Below are 16,176 nucleotides of genomic sequence, written 5' to 3'. Positions count from 1 at the left end.
TTAATATTAATATCTTAAGTTCCCGTTAAATAAATTTTAGATTTTACACGAAATTCGCAATTCCTAGTCGGTAAGTGTTGTAAGTATCTCATTGTTTTCAATTATATTTTTCGTTGAATAATGAATACAATAAAGCATTACATAACTTGAATCCTATAAGGAGTTTTATTGTGAAACGTTACTTATATTTGAGTTTAAATTAAATTGACCAACACGTTATCCCATAATCGCGATACAGTTTCAGCTGTTTCGGTACATTTAAAGAAAGCGTGTTTCTCTTGACGTGCAATTAAAATTCTTGTCTCAAAATGTTTTAAGGCTTGTTAATTTTCAGTAAGTAAATTTATATAAACAGCCAATTTATCGCTTGTCATTAAGTAACATGAAACAACTTTCGTATGCGGGTAATGCCTATTTATACTTTTCTTGAAAGTGACGTCATTAACAAAAGTGTTAATGTGTGTATTAATTGTATAAATAATTTAGACAAAATAATAAAGAAGGGAAAAGACTGAAATATACTTTAGTCACAGATAATAAATTAACGTTTGTTAACACATTTGATAGATTTACTGTAAATATGTCTAAAATCAATTTAATGCTCTTTATCAACCTGCTAGTATAAATAGCTTGTTCCTTAATAAAAATGCCTTAGAAACAAGATTCTTCAACATTGAATAAATACACGTGACTCAAACACATGCCTTGAATGAACGTATCTCACGTAGTAAAAAACATAAAATGCTAATAAATTAGTCTGAAACGACTCGGGTTCAACAATGTTACAGGACCATGATGTAATCGTGTGGTAAAAATGTCGATATTACGTAATGCGTTAAATAATATAATCTTTTGCCCCTGTAGTCGTAGGTATATTTTGGTATACAATATTGTGGGCAAATAAAGACAAAGATTCCGCTCTCGTTTAGCCTACTGAATTAATAGTCTAAGAAGCTAGATTCTAGAAGGAGTGATTCCTCAATCTTATAATTATTTATCATAAGAAAGTCTCTTATATTCACAGAATATTATGAAAAGACCGTAACGCTACACCATTATCTACGGACCACGACAGAACTAAGAGTCCAATATTTTCCCAATATAAATTTCGATCGATAAAAAAAGAATCTTAGAATCCCGAACGGTTAAGCTTTGATGAGGCAATGGTGATGCCATGATCCCTTCCTAAAAATAATTTATGAAAGACATTTTATTTTACAGCTAACATCAAATAACATTTGGCCCTTGAAGGTCGGCTAATATCCGCTTTGTGTTATGATAAAACTGTAACGGTTTAACCTTTGAAACATTATTTGAAAAGCTGTAAGGTTTCTGAAATATCCGCTTCTGATGAAAAATAAAGTGTTGTAAGAAATGTTTCGTTTGAGCGAGAAAATTGCGACCAAGATATCGTATTAATAATTCTCTATCATACTATTTTTAAATATCTAACAGCACACCTAGGTGCCGATCAGATGTCTAGCTTAGTCCAAGCATTTCTAGTTTAAGATAAGGTAGCGTTGCGTAAAATAACTAAAATTACGTATTTATATAATGACACAATACAATCCAACACTTTAAGGCAGTGCTCAATAACTTAGTGGTATAGCTGTTAACAAGACAACCACCTTACATAAAAATCATAATTTAATTATAGTTAAATATGAACTTAACCACGAACTAATCACTCAACGAGTCAAGAATAACACTAAGGTTTATGAACCCATGAAATCAATACGATCCAACCGCTCATCGATCATCTATTTATAATCTATTTGACTATTTCATTTTATACGACTAGCTCGTGCCCGCGACTTTCCTATTTTTATAATTTAGAAGCAGAGTTGATAAATAAAATAGTTTTACTTACTCTTGAGAAGGTCGGCATGGGTTGTAGCTGTTTTTATGTTACGCAAACAAAGACGGACGGTGGATAAATTTGATACGCATGGTTTCTACTCGATATTGGAAACGTTTGTCCCTTTTTCAAATATCTGTCATATTTTAATAACTATCGAAGTGAGGCCATTGCAATTGCGTTATCTAACATTAAATTTTTCATTCATTGACGATGTTTGCTGATCCGTTCATATTTATAAAATATGGAATAATTTTTGAGATAATTTATTCCAGAAGAGACTTGAAGCTAACTTGCAATAATATTATTAAAGATAAGATAGACAAACTCCTAGTCTAGCCGGCTCATAACAAGAACCGTGATCATTCAACTACACGAGAGATGCTCGAGTGGCCTTTAAAGATGCTTTTCAAGTGCAACCAAACATCTGCATCTAATAATACTCAGGAAAAATGATCCTTATAATCTATAACATTAGATATTTATTGCTGAAGCTTTATTTAATAGGAAATTTTAGTTGCATTGATTGCAGCTTTTGATGCTACGCGGATTTGTATTTTAAACTGAAATATAGAAGAGCTATATTCGGTCGATGAGAAAGCAGATAATGGTTAAGCTTCAGTTCAAGTTTGTTAATATTTCGATGCATATTGTTTACATCATCTTCTCTTTGTACGCTTCAAGTATTTATATATTTTGAAATGTTTACCTTACACAATACATTATACACGTCACGTATATAATGAACATTTCGATGAGTAATGGTGGGTTATGAAAATATATGTATTTTTCATTAATTGTCATTTTTAACCCTTGTGAGAGAGCCAAATAAAGGTTTTATTTATTTATTTATATTTATATATTCTAGGAAGTTTTCATTTTCCTTAGATTGATTTCAGTCAGATATTCTTATGAGCTTCACACCTACAAAACATCTATAAATAAGGAGATAAATTGATTATTGAAAATTCTACCCTAATCGTTCCTCCAAAGAATATTTGACTACACTTGATGACTATATAGCTAGTCCACACCTAATTAAACCAACCACGAACGCTACGTTTAACGTTTATACTATAGAAACAAACCATCTTGCTAGGTATTAAATTCTACTTACTTTTCCAATCATCAACTACGCCAGAAATTTTAATAGTTGTTGATAAAGAATCTTTAAGAGCTTTATTAATAACTATTCCGATTTCTGTATGCTGTATGCAGTCGCAAAACCATAATATATTGACAAGATCACTCCAATTAAAAACACTCATAACACATGAGTCAAATCAAATGGCTAAAATTACCTATAACAAACTCGCTAGGTAAGATATCAATATTTCTAGCAACTTCTCCAATGATCAAAGCATCATACCAGGATACCAGAAATAATAATAGCTATCGATAAAGCCATCGAACTTGTGCAGTCGCGCATGGCCGCCTGCGGTCGCGCATTCTTGATGCATCTCTATCATTAGATGCGATTGTGTAGTAATCATGGTACGTATAAGTAAATATCTATATTAAGAAACCATACACCTGATGCAGTACCAATGTGTGCATTATTTGAAAAGGAATATCTACGAACTGAAATATGTACTTCAAGTCAATTCAGTTTGTATACGCGAACGCGAACGATAGGAAATGAAAGATTTTTTCTCTATAAATTAGATTTTAGTCTTAACAAACTTATAAAGCAATGTTACTGTTAAATATATATAGATTAAGAAACCCATTAAATTACAAAATAACTAGAGAATCTCAACTGATGTCTTGGAAGTCTAAACTACATTACAATATATGTTCTTGAATCGAATAACTCTTAAAATCAATTTCTACAGACATTCTATTGAACTATAATTTTAATAGAAAATCAATTTGCCACATGAAAAAACCCATTCTTGCAATTCTTATACACGCCATTGTAAAACGCGTCTAATTTAGCTACGCTATTCCTTCACGGTCAGGCTAAGCGTGTCTCAGGGTGTTGGAATGTGGACAAACATACATACACTATAAGTACTCTATAGAGGTATATGAGCTTGATGGTATGTACATGATTGTACTTCAAGTTTGTTTATGCCAGCATGGGTAGCTATGGGAATTACGTGTAAGTACATACGTGTCATAAATACATTACAAACCTGAATAATATATCTATTTATATTCAGCATGGCATTTTATAATAAAAATCCCAAAAACTAAATATTTGTACCATGTTTTATAAACTTAATTACCTAGTTTATCAATTACACATTCCTTAGCAGGCGCATAAACCTAAAAAATATCTGTAGATGTTGATTAACCTTTTGAACGCCAATGACATCTATAGATGTCATGCGCAATCGTGCCCTGTGCGCCAACGACACCTATACATGCCAAGAAACAGATCATAGATAAATACAAAATAAACATATTAAACCTTTACTTTTACGTGTTTTATTTATACAGTTTATGAACTGAATCCCCAGTTATTACATAATTGTACACAGTAAACAAAATTGCCAAGTAGTTATTCAAATATTTGATGACAAAAAATAACTTAATTAATGGCTAAAAAAGCATGTTCTCTCGCGCCAATGACATGTATACGTGCCTACTAGTGATGTAGTGTAATATTCAAGTAACTTTATTAAAATTTCAGCGAAATTACTCTAATTCGCTTAATTTTTGTAATAACTACAAAAAAAATATATAAGCTTAGTCACTGAGAAAAAAGGTAAATACTACATTCTTTGGTATAATACCATATTGTCTATATTGTGGATATTGTTGATTTGAATATTTTCCTTTTCGCCAATCATGCGCATCCCTAGCACAGTATCGATATGCAATCCCTTCTGCGCCATTGACATGAATAGATGTCGGACTGGTGACGTCGTAAGCGCGTGCCGTGTTGTTAAGTGCGGAAAGTTGTAAAAATATTTTATCGAGTAGCGGGCGAGTGAGCGAGCAGTTTTCAAAATTTATTACCTAACTAGCGGTCCGCCCCGGCTTCGCCCGTGGTACATATTTACGTTTTCTCTACATAAGAACCATCCTCGTATTTCAAGGAATATAATAAAAAAAGAATTATCGAAATCGGTTCAGCCGTTCTCGAGTTATGCGCTTACCAACACATTTTGCGATTCATTTTTATATATAAGACTAGCGGTCCGCCCCGGCTTCGCCCGTGGTACATATTTACGTTTTCTCTACATAAAAACCATCCTCGTACTTCAAGGAATATAATAAAAAAAGAATTATCGAAATCGGTTCAGCCGTTCTCGAGTTATGCGCTTACCAACACATTTTGCGATTCATTTTTATATATAAGACTAGCGGTCCGCCCCGGCTTCGCCCGTGGTACATATTTACGTTTTCTCTACATAAAAACCATCCTCGTACTTCAAGGAATATAATAAAAAAAGAATTATCGAAATCGGTTCAGCCGTTCTCGAGTTATGCGCTTACCAACACATTTTGCGATTCATTTTTATATATAAGAAGATAAGTCTAATCAGTGCCTTTATTAGAATATTCTTATGATACAAATTGTCGCTATGTCATATCAAAATATGGTAATTGACCTAAATAGGTACCTACATATAATTAGTATTTGTAATAACTCAAGTATTAAACTAAATGATTGGAAAATAAATATGTAGTTTTAATGCAATTCCCTTTATTTAAAGGTAATAGTTGTTTTGATATTTATAAATAAACACTCCACAATAATACCTATAGTTCATATAAACTTAATAAATAAACTCGATAAGTTATAATAATATACAGCTACACATCCCTAATCAGAAGCGAGAGATTATAAAAAAAAGGATGGTTGCCCGCGCCATTGGCATGTATACATGCCAATGGGGCGTAACTGATAGAGAATAGTGCTGTAACTTGCTGCAATTTTATATGTATTTTTGTATCTCAAAAGGTTGATTTTTTTTGTTGATAGTTGCTATAAATGTGGTCTTAAGTTTTTACAGTAGGAGATGAGGTTAAATAAATATTATTTTTGTGTTATAAGCTGTTTATTCAAATATTCAGACGTGAATTATTATGTTTATCGATAACATTTTGGACTCCCTACTATTTTCAAGGTTATCTCATTGAATTTGTGGCTTGGCGTGGAGGGCACGGCGATGCGTTTTTGCTCTGGCGGTCAAAAGGTTAAACCTATTTCCGAATTCCCCCAATAGAATTACATAAACTGCATAATTGTGCTACCTTATACCTAGACGTTAAATGTAAAGCTTAAATCTAGATTTCTCTACATAGCTAGACTTTCTAACTTAACCTAAATACTGTATTATTTATTATTGTTGCTTTCAAATTATGTTTTCCCGTATGAGTATGTACGTTTTTGTTGAGAGAGATTATAACATTGTTTCATTTTTTTATGAAAAGTCTATGTTACTTGTGTGTTATGTAAATAAGAAACAAACTGAACATGTTTCATATATCTTGGATAATGTTATTATTACCATATTATTACGTATTTATTTAGTCAACTGTTAATGTTTATAATTATCATTTGAAAAGTGAGCAAAACAACCTCATTGTATCAGCATAGTCCATTTCTAATTCGAATCATAATCAATCCTAAAAACTAAATAATATAAGATACTAGTAAATTAATAATCTAACAATACTACATTGAGATAATATACGTATGGAGGAGACACCACGAACAAAATCTGTGCGCCATTTTTTTGCTCTAACTAAGTTTTAAAAATTATTATCTAGTTAGGTACTTAACGATGAAAGTTATTCCTTTGCACTTTTCCGTATTATTTGTATTATTTGTGCAATATCGTAACACACACGAAGGCATGTTTGATGCGTTTCACTTTAAAACCATTAAAAAATACCGCTCAACATACGTCACATGACGTATGTTGAGTGGAACATAAGTGATGTAGGCGGTGTCGTCTCCATATTAATATTATCTCAATGCAATACTACGCCTATGTTTGACCTTTTTCTGAACCAGTTTGATACTATACAAAATTTATATACAACAAAGAATGGAAAAGCCATTTAATTATTATCGCATAATTATAATATTAGACTAATCGTTCTATAGAAAATACCGGTTTAATTTAGAATTACATTATTACTTACCTAAAATGTTTTATCCAATCTTCTCGTTGTGTGAAAATCGTCATCTTCATAATATGCGCATATTCGCACCTTTTTGGCGGTAATGTTTTTCAATTCCACAGAGTATCCAATGTAGACCATAGATAAAAATTAACTTTTTTTTTTCTTTGTTTCAGGTTACCAGCCAGTGAAAAGTTTAATATAGTCTTTTTGCAGTTTTTGTATAGCAATATGACTTGACGTAGTTCCTATTATAAATATCGAAAGTTCGTGTTTGTCGTTGTTAATAAAGTGCAAAAGGACTATTATAATAATAAAATGGAGGCTCTTGAAAGGAGAGGGAAGATTATTGCCGTGGCGGCCATCATGTACATAGTATTTTTGTCACAATGTAAGTATACCATAATATTATGATTTACACTACTTACATTAAGATTAGTTATGAACATTAATAATTGTAGCCGAATTTCTATAGCAAAATACTATCGCCATAAGAATTTTCCAACTAAATAATTGTATAATGTTTTTATCTAATAAGACTACTAAACGGAGCTTAATCTGTATCGCCCACTCAAATAAAATTATTCGCTAAAGTAGCATTTCATCCTTCCACAACATTTAGAAATAGCCATATTAATTATAAGCTTAAACCGATACAACATTTAAGAACACCTACGCGTAACACAAAATTGCTAAATAACGCTAAGCTGTCAAGTCCTACTAAACTAGTGAATACTAAACACCTAATAAAAAAATCAAAACACTTAAGTCGCTAATAGACAGAAAAAATATCATAAAACGAATTTACATACAACGAATATTTCAACAAAAGCTTTTTGCTAAATTTAAATACTTCAGATTATAATAATAAATTTCAAACAACGCAACGGTTCGCTTCCGATATCTTTAGAGGTTAAGTGATATTTGTTATTAACAAATTTATATTTTTTTTATCTCAAAACCTGTCACAGTATTGTTATATCACTGAATAATTCCATATCACTTTACCCATTTACTGTGGTTTTTTTTAATAAGAATAATATTCGCATACCTTAGTAAAATTAAGATTTAAATAAAGTATGCGAATATCCGAATATCCTAACAAAATTTTTTTAATAATTGTAAGAGTAATTTACCTATGCAATAAAGTATATTTAATACTCGGATTTAATAGTTGAAAAAAGCTATGTGGAGTTCTTTATTTTTATTTTCACTTTTTTTGAATGTTTTATATCAAACCATAGACTATTTCAGAATGTCAATCACGCGTCATCGTAACCAGGCCATTAAATCTTCAAAAAAAAAAACACGCGTTAAAATATTCAAATGTCGAATCCCGCCTATTTTGTTTCATATTGTTTTATTTCACCATTTATGTTATAAAAGTAACAAAATATAATACACGTGATTAGTGTTGAGTGTTTTGATATGATTTACAGTTTTTGACTGATTGTCAGGAATACGGAGGTTAGTTTATTTTGATTTCATACAGATTGTTTAAATTAAACATAATCTTTATCCTTACTAAAGCTTTTCCATACCAAAATTTGCCTGATAGTGTGTATTGTTTAAGCGAATTTCTTTGCATTTGATTTTAAGATGATTTCTATCAACAATAACAATAAATTTAGAAATTTCAGTTGCAAACCATAAATAAAATTTACGTATCACACGCGTAGGCATGAGGTCAGTAATTCAGATTGGTTGATGAATCATCTGAGTGCAATAAAATATATTTCGTTGCGGACGCATTTATGGCTATCAGCTATCACTTTCACACGCAATAACAGTCACGAGTGTGCGTGCAAAAATCCTTTTCGATTTCGACCATACATCATATTTTAATTAGTGTGTGCAAAATTATATAATTTTATATCGTACTAGCTGCGCCCCGCGGTTTCACCCGCATGGTTTCGCGCCTGTTGGTCTTAGCGTGATGATATATAACCTATAGCCTTCCTCGATAAATGGGCTATCTAACAGCGAAAGAATTTTTCAAATCAGACCAGTAGTTCCTGAAATTAGCGCGTTCAAAGAAACAAACAAACTCTTCAGCTTTATATTATAAATAGTTGGTATAGATTGAACGAATCTAAGAACTAAATAATTATACTGTCACAATGTTCGTGTAATCGTGTTTATATTGCTTACATTTAACTTACTCACTGTCGGAACTACAACAAAGCTGATTATTAATTATGCTAAAACGTATTTCCAATTCAATTACCATAGTAATTAAATGCGTGGGGTAACATGTTACCATCTTGGAAAAAAAAAAAAAAAAAAAAAATCTTGGAATGGATAAACAATCATTTTAATTGGAAATTTTATATGTAGTATGTATATAAAAATGGAAACACCGTCAAAAATTACATGTATTTTAAAGAAGACAATAACATATTCGTACATTTTTTGTACAATGTCAGCACTTCAAATTATTCACGTAAGAAAAAAAACAAAGAACATTTACGTTTACGTACGTAACATTAGGTATGTTACGTAGGTGCATACAATTTAAGGCTCTACCTAAATATAAATACGAAAATAATAGTTATGACTAGAAAATATAATGTAATATGATTTTAGATACCAACAAATAATATATCTAATGGATAATTTCATTTGATTGCTTCATAAAATTGCAGGTAAAGGAGTAGAAGCACACAAGAATTCCACAAAGATGTCGTACGTTTGTCCGCCGAAGTTCATCCGACTGGGGCACAGCTGTTACTTCTTCAGTGAAAACAAAGCCACGTGGCAGAGCGCTCTCTTCTCTTGCAAGGTATTTATTTATTGAATGAATTAACTGTATTAATTTTAGAAATAAGACAATTTCTAGTAAATTTTACTTGTTCAGAAAAGTTTCCACAAAGGAAAAATCCAAACAAGGAGTTTTTATACCAGCCAAAGTCACATAAATATGTACTTACCTCTTTTACAAAATAATGTTTAATGTAAGGAAAGATGTGGGTACCATAACTAAATCATAGGAAAAGCCTATTTCCAAACTAAATAAATAAGTATGTTATACCTAAATATAAAATTACAAAAGATCGAATCTTGTGCAAAATTTTCCTCAAAAAATATTAAAATGGTAAATACAACGTCACAACAAGTGAATTTTACGTCATCAGTTGAATTAAAACCTATAATAATATGTTATGACTCACAATTTTTACGTCATATGAACATTTTTGGAAGAAAATTCCACGAGCACATCCTACACATTCCATCATAATAATCCATTACGCATTAATTATAAATCACAGGAAGTAGTATTTCAAATTTACGTAATTGCTACGATAATTAGCCGTAAACAATATGATTCTCCAAGGCCAATATTTTTAATTTGGTCAGTCAAGTTGATTTAAATTTATGACTCTGCGAAGGATACTTTACTTGCCCAATGTGCACATATTTTTGTGTAAAGAGATGGTCACATAAATAGCTATATTTTTTAGTGAATACAAATGAACAGGCGCTTGAATGTTATTAGATAAAACATATGAATATACTGCTCATTCGTTTGTTGAAAGATGAACAAAAATTGACACAACAATCTCCAAAATTTTCATGTTTGGAAAGGCGTAGTCACACGTTACATATATCTTCTGTGCTATCTACCGTAGCACTTTGACCACGTGTGACTGCGCTTTTCCAAACATGAAAATTTATCTCTACATAGTGAAATATTGCATACTTCAGAATAGTATTGTATGACATTATTGTCAATTTACAACGAAGGCATCTTGGTAGAGTCTACTATGTCCATTTACTTGCAACTACATTAACAACTTTGTTCAGTTCAGTATTCTGAAAATCTTGTTTTATACTTTTTCAGCTTCGTTTATTGTCGTAGTTGGGTTTTAGTTTTTTTTTTTACTTTTTATTATTTATGTTCTACGTTTATTTTGCTACTTGTTAATTTGATCGTATATGGATCGTACCTCTAATTCAATCAATTTAGAATAGGGACCATTCTAAATGACTTATTTGGCAGGCATACTCATAGTTTTATTTATCTGATCTTGATACATGTAACGTTCGTTCACAATTGGCCATTGATTTTAAATAATATGATGTTAACGAGTTGAATCATCGCCAATATTACGTAAGTCAGCGTAAATTGAATTAAAACTTCAACGGTTTTTTAAATGTGACTTCGTTATTGTAAATAAAGACGTCGATTCTTTCGACACATTCAGAGCTTGTAAAAATTCAAGTCTTTTACTTTTATATTAGGATTTAGGAGTAGAGATATGGTGATGATAATATATTAAACATAAACTACACGGTAATAGCCTATATTGCAAATACAATCTCAGTAATTAGGGGTTTGTTATTCCAGATTAATAAAAGCCATCTATATGTCAAATATTAAAGCTTATTCATCTTATGAGAATTAAAACTAATAAGAAATTTGAAAAAAAAAACCAGATATTAACTAAAAATTTCCACATTTGAGCATAGGCGTGTTAATTGTTTAGCAACAAATTTAAAACTCGCAAAATACTTGAAAACGTTCAATTGGCCGTGGGAACGAAACAATTACAGGAAGCCAATAAATTACTAGACGTGTAAAACAAAAGTGATGTATTCAATACAAACAAAATGTTATAAAAGCCTGTCCTTCCTTTGCTTATACATTTGTTACGGTTCTCTTATAGTTATATATTTTGCTGAAATATCGAAATTTGAGGTAAAATACTGAGTTCAAACTTTAAACAATTGATAGTTTTCTACTAGCGCCAAATCGGCTCAGTAAATTGGACAGGTTCCATAATGTTACTTTTCTTTTTTATCGTAAATATCGGAAAAATGCCAGTAGATACTATTGATAGTCTATTTAATTACTTTTGTTTAAAATTCGTTAATTTAAAGTACTTACCCTAAATTCCATTTTAACTACTAACAGTCCATTTCATTCCACTTGTATCATATTACACTATTATCTAAAAAAACAGTTTGGCTAGGGCAAGGAATATAAGAAATCAATGCGTATACATATTCCATATCCTTACCACAATACTCATACATAATACTTACGGAATTGAAAATTACGATACCCGCGAGTTTATTCAGTCATTGACACTCAAAATTGATTTCGTGCATGCAAAACAAATCGATTTTCTCGAGCAGAACTACTCTACGTCACGGCTATATATAGAATGTTTAATATGTTAGTATGTGTATGTACTATGTGTTCTGAGAAACGCAAAACGGATTTGCATTCGGATTCGTACGTGTCGCAAACCGGCTATTACTAATCTAATGCATCGTCGGGACATGTCTACTAAAATTTGTATGTTAATATAAATGTGAGGTCAAACAAATTATAAAACTCGTTAGAGAAGCAGTACATCCATACTAATATTATAAATGCGAAAGTAACTCTGTCTGTCTGTCTGTTACTCAATCACGCCTAAACTACTGAACCAATATTCATGAAATTTGGTATAGAGATATTTTGATACCCGAGAAAGGACATAGGCAACTTTTTATCCTGGAAAAATGACGCAATCCCGGAAATCCCACGGGAACGGGAACTATGCGGGTTTTTCTTAACTGCGCGGGCGAAGCCGCGGGCGGAAACCTAGTATATTATAAATGATCGTATTATTACAATAGTCTTTTTAATAATGTGTGGCTTCATAAAAAATAAGTGTCATATAAAACTACTTTTTTTTCCTGTTTCTTACGAAAAATATTGAAATCATAATGGGTTCAAATAACGCCTACCTTGTTAATGGAACAAAAAGCAATCCCAACAAAGAATTCAATATAGGTCGATTAAATTGTTACAATCAGCAATCGTGCGTATCTTTGAAATGGTTTGAAATAACAGGCCACCGGGCGGGCGCGTGGGCAGCTCAATACATGTAACTAGGGTGTTTATTTAATCTCAATATTTATATTGCGCTGAATAGTGGAATGAGAACCCTGACAATGATCTTAGCACTTCACTATTGGTAGAAGTATTTTTGATACAATCTAGATTCTAGATGAGTTGTTTTAGCCGTAAAAGATTCGTTGGCCACAGTGGATACGACTGGTAATGACCGTCTAGACTTGTCTACATCGGACACCCTGGTCATAAAAATGCTATTAGATATAAAAAATGTTAATTAGTGTAACATAGAAACTTGATCTATGATCTAAAATACAAAGAAATTTGATAATGAAAGCTATATGTGTTATTTAGGGCAATTATAAATTAGGCTGACAGTGACTTCTGGACATTCTTTATTAGGTCAAAACTGATTAATAGGACTTAAGACTTTGGGTGTCGTATTCATAGCCATCGCTTGTACCTAGTTGTAAAGAACTGACCTTATTACATTTTGTTGATAAGTCACGTAAGATGTTAGCATAATTTTGACACGCTGATAAATTCTTGTACCTACTTAAATAATGAGGATGAAATAAGACTTGAAATTATTTCAAAGGATAATAACTTGAATAGAGTTTCATCGTAAATGTTTTTTCAAAAGTAATAAGTAGATACGCATTTGTTTTTATTTATCCCATCTTAGATAATATATATATAAATCTCGTGTCACAATGTTTGTCCTCAATGGACTCCTAAACCACTTAACCGATTATAATAAAATTCGCACACAATGTGCAGTTCGATCCAACTTGAGAGATAGGATAGTTTAAACATGTAGGTACCACGGGCGAAGCCGGGTCGGACCGCTAGTTGCATATAAATTTATGAGAAAGATTACTTAATTCCCTACGTCTGTCACTGTCCCTAAAATCATATACAGTATAATGAACACGATGACATATAGCTCAGAGATAAACATTTCTATTATATTAGAGATTATTCCATCTGAAACTTTGTTATTTCAGCTTCAATACGTGGATGGAAATTAATCTTACAATGTTACCGGACCATATGTTTCACGTTGTTCAAATGTAAATCACAAGTGGCCTATTTAAATATTTTCTAATTATAGACATTCCTTGGGCTCATAAAGATATCTTTGTTACCGAAAATTTATATTTCATGTATTCCAATATTTTTTGCATTTATTGATCCTTAAATCCTACAGCAATGTCGACATATCTCAACACAACGTGACTAACATGCATTACTACAACAATTGATCAAGGAGCAACTCGAATAAAACATGTAATTCCTTCGAATCCAAAATAAAATTAACTAATATGTCTAAAAGAAGTTACTTAGGTAATAAGTTAGACAATGCACTGAGCACGTTGTGCATGCTGATGGAGTCTGACCTTCTCAACCAGTTAGTTTCTTGGAGAACATTTATTAAACCTTTGTACCATCTATACATATAATAAAATCGTAGGAAAGTCAAAACTGTACATTGAATATTTTTTTAAAAGAATACATAATCCATGTTCTATAATCGATATAGAAGCCAAAAATATAGTTTTTAGAATTTTTGTCTGTTTGTCTGTTTGTCTGTATGTTTGACCGAGCTAATCTCGAAAAGTACTGCATAGATTTACTTCAAATTTTGCATGAATATTCCTAAGAGGTCGGGTGAGGATAGTTTAAACATATTATCATGATATCACCTTCGGGGGAGGAGCTGTGAGCCTTTATTTTTCTTACATATTCCGTGTACTACGACAGCGTACAATCTAAAGACTCATGTTTAAATGTTGGTTTCGAGTAAGCCACGCTATTATCTAGCTTTACAAAATAAAAACTATGTCATTTACGTAATTTGGGCAGAGAAACAGTTAAATGAATCTTAGCAGTATAAAGACAAATTTGAAACAGCGCCATCTATGAAGTGTTAGAAAAATCAAACACCCGTTAACTATTGGAAATTAATAATTAAATGACGCATATATAAATGTTGTTTGACAATATCTAGATTGACACTATAAAAATTTAAGTAACTTGGGAAGAGAAACATAGTTTAAAGAATGTAAGTTGTATAATGTTAATTTTGTAACAGCGCCATCTATGAGATTTCGTAAAAATCAAATCAATTTAGATGTTAACGCTACTGAATACACAGTTGGAAATTAATAATTTATAATTTAATATTATGTTATTTATTTAACTTTTTAGCCCATATCTTCCCTTCCCTATAAGGTATATTTCGTGTAAATAATAAATATACTACATTTTTTTAAAGTGAGGGTAGATGTTTATTATTTTAAGTAAAACTAGACACCATTATCTATAGTTAATCTAATATTGATTGCGATCATGATCATTAGTTACAATTTTAAAAATCTTCGTATTATTTTATAAATTTACTAGCTTACCGCCCGCGGGTTCGTCCGCTTTGTCTAAAACCTAATAAATTATATACTAAAACCTTCCTCTTGAATCAGTCTATCTATTAAAAAAACCGCATCAAAATCCGTTTCGAAGTTTTAAAGATTTAAGCATACAAAGGGACATAGGGACAGAGAAAGCGACTTTTTTATACTATGTAGTGATATTTCTAAAGCAATTGAATGCCATAAAACCAAAAATATCAATTAATGCAATCTTCGTGTTTTGTGAATTTTCACCATCATGCGTTCCCACAAAAAGTAAGTTGTTACTTATAGGTAAGTATTTATTTTTTATAATGATAGCAATTCATGTTTTTTGTTGGTAGGTATTATATTACACTTTTAGAATGAAATAATAAAATGATGAATTCTTTTATTATTTTGAGGTGCATTGGGAACAGTAGTTTTTGATAAAATTTTATTTGTAAGTAGCTTTTTTATAGATTTACAGTTAACTTTTTCAATGCTCATAAAATTATATCGCCTTTGGAAGACGATTTCTGCTGATATTTTTACAACACCACTTGAAAATTGATGATTTGACGATAAAGATGCGAGGATTAAGTGGAAATTAGTCATCATCCGCTTCGTCAATTTTTGACTGAAGTTAATGTCCAACGTCCAATGGTTCAATCATTGGAAGTATCTCGGGAAATTTTGGAGGATATTTTTCAGGAAGGAGAGGAGGGGCAGCCAACCACATATCAAACGACTACGTTTTAGTACCGAAAAAAATGTTATTCCAAATGAAACGTAAATTTTGCACTCACAACTGTACAAGTAATGTTTTTATTTTGACTTTGCGGTTATCTGATTATAATATTTATCGTTATGGCTATCGAGGTACCGACCGTACTGGGATCAGAGTACATGATACAGTTCATCATCCAGGATTGCTAAGAGCATTTTAACACTGAAAAAGATGTTTTCTTTGAATCGTAGTTGCTTCATTTATTTTT

The 16,176-nt window shown here is 31.3% G+C and overlaps 1 protein-coding gene across 1 annotated transcript in view; it reads left to right on the top strand.

Moving 5' to 3' along the window:
• Positions 1–16,176, top strand: part of LOC149904348 (uncharacterized) — a 117,121-nt gene that overhangs the window by 59,173 nt on the left and 41,772 nt on the right. Inside the window, exons 2-3 of the mRNA XM_090107311.1 lie at positions 7,120–7,334; positions 9,589–9,725. Coding sequence (XP_089963437.1) covers positions 7,262–7,334; positions 9,589–9,725 — 210 coding nt within the window. The 5' untranslated portion in view covers positions 7,120–7,261. The remainder of the gene's footprint in view (positions 1–7,119; positions 7,335–9,588; positions 9,726–16,176) is intronic.

Source organism: Colias eurytheme, chromosome 11, assembly GCF_061535395.1.
Source record: "Colias eurytheme isolate Ceu_HAF_F1 chromosome 11, ilColEury1 Martin Lab GWU primary, whole genome shotgun sequence".
Taxonomy (NCBI): domain Eukaryota; kingdom Metazoa; phylum Arthropoda; class Insecta; order Lepidoptera; family Pieridae; genus Colias; species Colias eurytheme.
The sequence above is the reverse complement of the archived record's forward strand: the minus strand, read 5'-3'. Positions and strand labels throughout refer to the sequence as shown.